The 8,406-nt window shown below is 34.2% G+C and overlaps 1 protein-coding gene and 1 pseudogene across 2 annotated transcripts; one reads left to right on the top strand and one right to left on the bottom strand.

The window, feature by feature from the left end:
* The first annotated feature begins 511 nt into the window (after positions 1-511).
* On the top strand, positions 512-3,911 carry PAP26 (purple acid phosphatase 26). Its single transcript, XM_079050124.1, has 10 exons — positions 512-667; positions 1,518-1,749; positions 1,830-2,030; positions 2,122-2,233; positions 2,320-2,546; positions 2,620-2,758; positions 2,839-3,059; positions 3,133-3,254; positions 3,340-3,501; positions 3,599-3,911. Exons 2-10 carry the CDS (start codon positions 1,552-1,554, stop codon positions 3,678-3,680), a joined length of 1,464 nt encoding a protein of 487 aa, XP_078906250.1. The 5' UTR covers positions 512-667; positions 1,518-1,551; the 3' UTR covers positions 3,681-3,911.
* Positions 3,891-7,699, bottom strand: LOC145114118 (calmodulin-binding receptor-like cytoplasmic kinase 3; annotated as a pseudogene). Its single transcript, XR_013710941.1, has 7 exons — positions 6,499-7,699; positions 6,203-6,406; positions 5,664-5,926; positions 5,408-5,573; positions 5,179-5,268; positions 4,746-5,044; positions 3,891-4,320 (listed from the first exon to the last, which is right to left on the bottom strand). The product of XR_013710941.1 is annotated as a calmodulin-binding receptor-like cytoplasmic kinase 3 (transcript).
* Between the last annotated feature and the right edge of the window lie 707 nt (positions 7,700-8,406).

Consider the following 8,406-nt stretch of genomic DNA (forward strand, 5'->3'; position numbering starts at 1 on the left):
CGACAAGTGGTTATCCGACATGTGGTGGTCCAGTAGTTGGAGGTCCAACAGGTGGTTGTCTGGCAGGTGGAGGTCCGATAGTGGTAGGGATGATGGTGCTGCAAAGAGAGAGAGAGAGAGAGAGAGAGAGAGAGAGAGAGAGAGTGGGATGAGGGTGTAGTTTTTTTTTTGAATAAAAATTAATAAGAAATTAAATAGAAGAAATTAAAAAAGAATTATATAAGGGCATATATGTTTTTCCAGTTGGGTTTAGACTAAAACCATATAAAAATGTTAATCATAAGGACCAAAGCCATACAAGATATAAAAAATTGGACACTAACACTACCAAACTTTTTAAGACGAAAATCATATAATTTTAACAACCCGTGAACGATTTATACAATTTTGTCTGATTATTATCCCTGTTACATTTTATATCATGAACCATTTATGCAATTTTGTCTCTGTGGTATAAAATTGATGCACGTAGCTCGTGGGACCGGTCCAACAGCTAACTTACGCTAATGCTAATGTAAACAACAATCATGATTTCTACTAACTTACGCAACCTTCATCTGCCTGTGTCGCCTGAAAAACATCAGCGACTATTTCCACCTAATCCCCCATTCTCTCTTTCTATCATCCAATGAGCTGAGGATCTATTGATCTCTCCATTGAATCCGAGGTAAGTCAATGTTCTATAAACTCTACGAATCTATACACGCAGCTTGATTCAAGTGTTTGTTTGAGCTGATTCTTGCAGTTGAATTTGAATCTACACCGGTTGATGGTCAGAATTGAAAGTTTTTTACTACATAATGTTGACCCGAAAGTTTGTTTGGTGAATTCGATTGAACGATTTTATTGCATTTGATGCGAATTGTGGATTTTGACTGGACAAATCATGAAGTATTGCTGTGACTTTATTGTCTGAGCATCATAGATCGCACAATAAATGTTTGCATGTATTGTGATTGAATTACCATGAATTTCTCTAGGATAGAACTCATAATCTATCTGTGATTTATATGTACTTTATGCAAATTGAGAATTTCACCAGATAAACAATGCGTTATTGTTGTGACTTCGTTGTTGGAATTTCATAAATCAAAAAGGTTCGCAGGTATCGCGATAGGGATAAAGGAGAATCATAACTTGTTTAAGAATAAAACTCTAAAGCTATTCCAGAAACTTTCAGTTCTTTTTTCTTCTTTTATAAAGTTAGAACTGTAGACTGATTATTCAAGTATGCACTTTAACAAATTAAATTTGATCGGCTATACCTAAAGTTGATGTCACTCAGTGTTTAGTTTGTAAAACATGGAATGTATAGTGGGGTCAACAGTATTTATTTGCTTGAAACAGTGAAGTTTATTAATGAACAGTTTTTGCTATTTGGTTCACCTATAAATAGACGTCACCCAATGTTGGAACATGGAAAAAGGAACCCATAAGTTCAGATTTCTAGTCTATTTATTTTCTATATAAGGAAAGTTCCAATATCATCATATAATAATCCAGAACTTTGTGTGCAGTTTATACTATTTGGGACTTGTAGCTGGTTGAACAATGAACAATTTGAAGGATAAGAAAATGGGATCCATGATACCTCAGTTTCTTCTTATTAGCTATTTTTTCTTCTTCTTTCTGAACAATGTCTATGCTGGTGTCACAAGCTCTTTCATCCGTTCAGAATGGCCATCAGTTGACATTCCTCTTGATAATGAAGTTTTTGTGAAACCCAATGGTCATAATGCACCTGAACAGGTATTATTGTCTACTTATATTTCTTCAACTCTTTTCATTCTTTCAGTTTACTTATATTATTTCATGTTCTTATTCTTTAGGTACACATCACTCAAGGAGATTATGATGGAAAAGCCATGATCATAATATGGGTGACACCTGATGAACCAGGGTCAAACCAAGTCAGATATGGGACATCAGAGAATAAGTATGACTTTACTGTAGAAGGAACTGTGAAAACCTATACTTTTTACAACTACACATCTGGATACATTCATGTGTGCCATGTTGAAAATCTTGAGGTATTTGTTAGTTAACTCAATGACAATAATAGTTTTATTTATGGCATGATTCTTTATAAAGACTTTAAAGATCTTGTGTGTTTCTTGTTAGTATGACACCAAGTATTATTATGAGATTGGAGAAGGTGATTCTGCTCGACAATTTTGGTTTCAAACACCTCCAAAAATCGATCCAAATGCTTCTTACAAATTTGGAATCATAGGTGAGTGAGTGAGTGAGTGAGTGAGTCACTTCTTTGTTTTGTAAAATTACTTAAATACCCTTTTAACCTTATGTGTTTTTTTTCAGGCGACCTAGGGCAAACATACAATTCTCTATCCACTCTTGAACATTACATTCAAAGTGGAGCACAAACAGTGTTACATGTTGGAGATTTATCTTATGCTGATAGGTATAAATATGATGATATGGGTATAAGATGGGATTCATATGGTCGTTTTGTTGAAAAAATTTCAGCATATCAACCATGGATATGGACCACAGGAAATCACGAGATAGAGTATATGCCATATATGGTAAATCATGAAAATCAATATTTATCTATAATTCTTCAACTTTTTATTCATAATATTTTCTTGTTTTCATCAGAATGAAGTTGTCCCTTTCAAACAATATCTTTATAGATACCCCACTCCTTATACAGCTAGCAAAAGCAGTAATCCTCTTTGGTATGCAATCAGACGTGCATCCGCTCATATAATCGTGTTATCCAGTTATTCCCCATTTGGTAACCTTCTTTTTCTCGTAAAATGACCATTTTACCCTTACATTCCAAAATAATAAAAAAAAAATCATAACTTTTTACAGTAAAATACACACCTCAATGGGAGTGGCTGAAGGAAGAATTTACAAAAGTGGACAGAAAGCAAACACCATGGCTTATTGTCATCATGCATTCACCTATCTACAATAGTAATAGTGCTCACTACATGGAAGGTGAAAGCATGAGAGTTGCATTTGAATCTTGGTTTGTTCAATACAAAGTTGATGTGGTATTTGCTGGACATGTCCATGCTTATGAAAGATCGGTTTGTCTCTATCTTACTTTTGTTGTTATTAAAGGGTATTTTAGACATTTGGTTAACATTTTGTTGTATTCAGTATCGGATCTCAAACATACACTACAACATTACGGGTGGTGTGAGTTATCCTGTGCCAGATAAATCAGCTCCTGTTTATATAACTGTTGGAGATGGAGGAAACCAAGAAGGTCTTGCATCAAGGTGATCTTTTATTTTCTTTCATATTTTGGCTATTCCTTTTATATTCTGAAATTGTTCTTTTTTCAAATGATTATGTTTTCCTCAGGTTTAATGATCCTCAGCCTGATTATTCTGCATTTCGGGAGGCTAGCTATGGACATTCTACATTAGAAATAATGAACAAAACACATGCATTTTATCATTGGAATCGAAATGATGATGGGAAGAAAGTTGCAACCGATTCCTTTGTGCTACACAACCAGTACTGGTGAGCACTTAATTGTTTGTACTGTGTTTGCTGTGCATTGAACTGTGACTGATAGTCTGATACTGATGTCAATGGGATAAAAATTGCAATGATGTAGGAACAAGAGTCTTCGAAGAAGGAAATTGAAGAAGAATTATCTACACACTATTGTCCCTACTCTTGAACTTAACCAATTATGAAGGAAAATATCCATGAAATGAAGGCATCGAGTATGTGTTATTGTCATTCAAAGATTCCATTAATTAGCTTCTATGTTGTAATAACAAGTTTGAAGGTAGAATTTATACAAAATAATGAGTTTGAAGGGCATAGAACTTCTTTGTTGTATTCATGGATATACAAGTTGTAATGTATTTAGCGTGCATTAAACTATGGTCAAAAACATAAAAGACGAAAAAGATTATTATTCATTGCAATATTTCTATAGATACAACCAAAATAAGATGATGCATCAAATTCTTGTACTATGTAACAACATGCATTGTATACTTGTATACTTGTACTCTGGTAAAAGAAAACATTACAAGAAGCAAATCTAAAATGAGAAGAGAAATTTTAAGTTTTACAAAGCTAGAAATCTACAATACAAGAAACTTCAAATCTTTTGAATTACCCTCTTCTTCCTTGTCTAAGATAGTCCATCCGAATGGCCCATAACTGCTCTCCAACCGTCTTCATGTCCGGCCGATCAGCTCGTGTGGGGGCCGCACATTGAAACGCCAAACTCAACATTTTCTCGAAAATCTCCTCGTCCACGGCTTCCCTCATTTGCGGGTCCACCAAGTCCATCGCTTCGCCTTTGTTGTACTTCCCAAACGCCTGCAAAATATCAGATATCGTACAACTTTTAATGCACATAGTACAACATAGAGAAGAATGCAAAGCCCTTAACCCTAAGCACTAAACCCTACTCACTAAGCACTAAACCCTACTCACGATACTGATATTGGTTTACAAGATATTTGACTACAAACCCCACTTTTTAATACACATATAGGATATGATTAGGCCCCACATGACACGACAAAGACACAGATCATTGAGTCTACTGGGTGTCAATAGGACAAAAACTACCGTTTCTTGTCCTATCTAAAAAAATAGAACAAGATGGGAAAGGGGCTTGCTCTTTATATTTTGTTTGTGAAAAAAAACGTAAATAGTAAATCAAGATAACACTAGAAAATAGAGAAGGTAGCGTACCACCACAAATGCAAAATGTACAAGATGAAGAATTGGAAGCTTACCCATCTAATTGTGACCTTTTCCTCGGGTACCCGTTTTGACTCAACGGGTCGACGACCCGTAAGAATTTCTATGAGCAAAACACCGAAAGAGTAGACATCGCTCTTTGGAGTGAGTTGATAAGTTCTCATATATTCCGGGTCAAGGTACCCGACTGTCCCTTTGACTTTAGTCATAACATGTGTTTTGCCCGATTCTGCTGCCCCAAGTCGGGCAAACCCGAAATCCGCCACTTTGGCCCGCATCCTCTCATTCAGAAGAATGTTCGATGATTTCACGTCTCGGTGGATTATTTGTTTTTCTATCAAAAATTAAGATCAAATACAAGTGTCAAAATAAAGGAGACCAAATTTGTAAAAAGTTAGGACTTAATAGCGTAATAGGAAGATATGAAAACTGTGATTCTATAACAAAAAAATCAATAAAATGCATCACCTGCGTATAAATGAAGGTAGGTTAAGCCATGAGCAATATCGATTGAAATTTCAAGCCTTTGACTGAAATCCAAGCAACTTCCATGAACCGCTGTTAAAAAGAAATATATAAATTAGAGTAAATTCCAAATGTGGTCCCTATGGTTTCAATTTTCAATTTTTTTTGGATTGTTGAACTTTTTCCACATTATGAATTGGGAAATAAATTCGGCTATATTTGTTAAACTTACCATCTAAATGTTCTCTAAGTGTCCCATTAGACACGTATTCTGTAATAATAAGACGCTCATTCCCTTTGTCAACATAACCAAGCAATTTTACAAGATTTCGATGCTCAATCTTTGCAAGTAACTCAATCTCACTTCTAAATTCACTTCTTAGAGCATCAAAGTGTTCCTGCATGAAATGAATTTTCTTATGTTAACTATTTCAATTTTCATTTGTTGAGAAATAAAGATAAAGATGTGATTGTATTTATATTATTACCTTGCTTGCTCTTTTTATGGCAACAAATTGACCATCTTGTAGTTGAGCTTTATAAACAGTTCCAAATCCCCCTTCGCCTAATTTCAATGATGGTGAAAAATTTTGAGTAGCTCTTGCAACTTGACTCACTGTCAGATGAACCGATCCAATCCTATCAAGTTTTGGGGACATTGAAAATCTACCGGGGCTCGGTGGGACCCGCAATGGACTTGCGGGAATCTTTCCCGATACGGAATTCATTTCTACAGATGGAGCACTCTCCACTACAAAATCAAATATCCAATCCATTCTTTTAAGAACCAAATTTCCAATTTGTGTTGATGTTTAATAAAAGGTTTGAGAAAATGATTGCAAGTTTTAGAGATATTGAACGAAAAAAATCAATGAGGGTGAAGTGAGAAATGACGTGTTTTGCATAAACAAAGACCTTTTTTTTGGACTAAAGATAACATGAAAACATTCTAAAATAGAAATGTTGCATTTTCAAAGGTTACCCTAAAGATTAAAGTAATTGATAAACATCACAACTTTTTACTCACGTGAATTTGAATCCTTAACAAGAGCAGCATCATCTGTATCTTTCCTTTTAGATCGAAAAAAACAAGGGCAAATAAAACTGCAACAAAGAAACAACATTCCTGTTCCTCCCATGGCCATATATTTTGTTCTAAAAACCGATTTTTTAGTTTCTTTTATAACTAAATCACGCAAGATTCTCCTCCCAGCCTCCACAGGCAAATCATCTATAAAATAACACACAAATCAGCATAAAAGTATTATTTTTAAAAGGGGAAATACATAACTTGATGCAATGTTATAAACTATAATTATATACCTGAAAAAAGATCCTCCTCAAAGCAGCGATTCACAAAGTTTTTACCGATGAAGCATTGATTTGCATTGTGTAACTTGATAAACTTGCAAAACGAATCTTTATTTACTAATTCTCCGTTTAAGTAAAATAACTCATGACCAAAATCACTAGTGAATAGAGAATATTATATGTTTCACAAGGCTTTGTATGTGATAATTGAGAGGTAAATATGATCGGTAATTGCATCAATAGTAGAAAACTTGATACAAAAACTTGCATTCTCATTTCAAGAACATGAATATCCCATCCTTTTTGAAAGCCATTGCTGAAAAGATAGTTGCTTCTCCTTGTGGGTTTCTTTCTTTTTGGGAGTGGAAACTGATGATGATTGTTTCTTGGTTCATTGGACTGAGAAAAAAGAGAGAGAATCTTGATGGGGTAGTGATACTTTAGTAATATCTCAGATATTTTGGATCAAGAATCATGGAGTCAACAAAAAGTCTTGAAAATCTTATCACCAAATCGACAGACGTTATTTAGCCATGTAAGAAATGAATTGGAAGAGCAGAAGAATCTTTATGGAAATGACTTGGAAGCTTCAAAGAACTCAAATACAAAAACAGGACTTGATTTTCTTGAATCGAGAATAATTTTAAAACAGAGCTTTATAAGATGTCAAGAACCCTAGAATCCGAAAGGACCAAAACCCTGTTTCTCAAAAAAAAAAAAACTTAAGTATCTGATCCCCAACAATCAAATAAAGAAAAGTTCCAATATTTGCGTAAAAGAATCCAATTTCCCCCAAAATTATTGAATCATGACCACATGTGACACAAACCCATGCGATGAAAGCAAAACCCTATTTGAAAACCTCTTAAACTGCCATTAACGAGACAAACTATAACAAGCCACAGAATTTCACACTCCACCAAAGATGAAACCAAATTGATTCTTTGATACCCACGAAAGGAAAAAAACAGTAAAAAAAAGTTCTAAATTGACACTCCTCCTTTCAAGATTCGCATATTAAAAACCCAATTTTGGCAAAAAAAACAATAAATTCCATCAAACCCAATTGACAATTACCATAAATAACGCAAACCCACATCATAAAACAACCAAGATACCACATATATACAATCCCATGATTGGTCAAAATTTGTGAAGCAACTCAGGAAGGTACCAATTCAAATTTAAGTCAAGATAACTGTAAAGATAAAGGCCAAACCTTTGAAAAGGTGATTGAATGACAACAAAAGTGACTTTTTTAATGTTTCCTCTGAAAGAAGATTCGTATGCAGCTTGCTGGAAGGACCTGCGAAGGCAGGAAGAAGAGAGAGAGAGAGAGAGAGAGAGAGAGTGGCGGGCTTAATGAAACTGCCAAAACGAGGAAGCTGCCAATAAATAATGTCATCATGCCCATGTAAACAAAATGAGCATGTCTTGAAATTCGTATGATTTTGTGAGATGTTCACACGAGGTCATTCTCTCTAGAATTGTAGTAAGCTTTGGTCAATTATATTTACTACTTATGGTTTTTTATAAATATTTATTGGGAAGACATGATGTGTTTTCTATAGCTAAAGTGAACATGGATTTATATAAGACTTGTGATGATTGGATTTTGTAATTTTGAATAATCTGTTTTAATTTCTTGGATATGGACTGTAATATTATTGGTTATATGTAAGATTACTTGTTGGTGTGAACAAAACATCAACGGGATTATTATATTATTATGAGTAAATAATGCAAAACTAAAGTAGTTAGGTGAATAGAATACTTTGAATATAAGTAGAAAATTGAATATGATATTATGTTTGATAATATTGATTATAGGTTTAATATAAAGTTTTGGGAAAGGGATAAAATATTGAATATAGGTTTGATTTTGAAATGTAGATGGAGAAGTGATAATAAAATAGAACA

Source organism: Lactuca virosa, chromosome 5 (genome assembly GCF_052849685.1).
Source record: "Lactuca virosa cultivar CGN04683 chromosome 5, Lactuca_virosa_CGN04683_v6, whole genome shotgun sequence".
Taxonomy (NCBI): domain Eukaryota; kingdom Viridiplantae; phylum Streptophyta; class Magnoliopsida; order Asterales; family Asteraceae; genus Lactuca; species Lactuca virosa.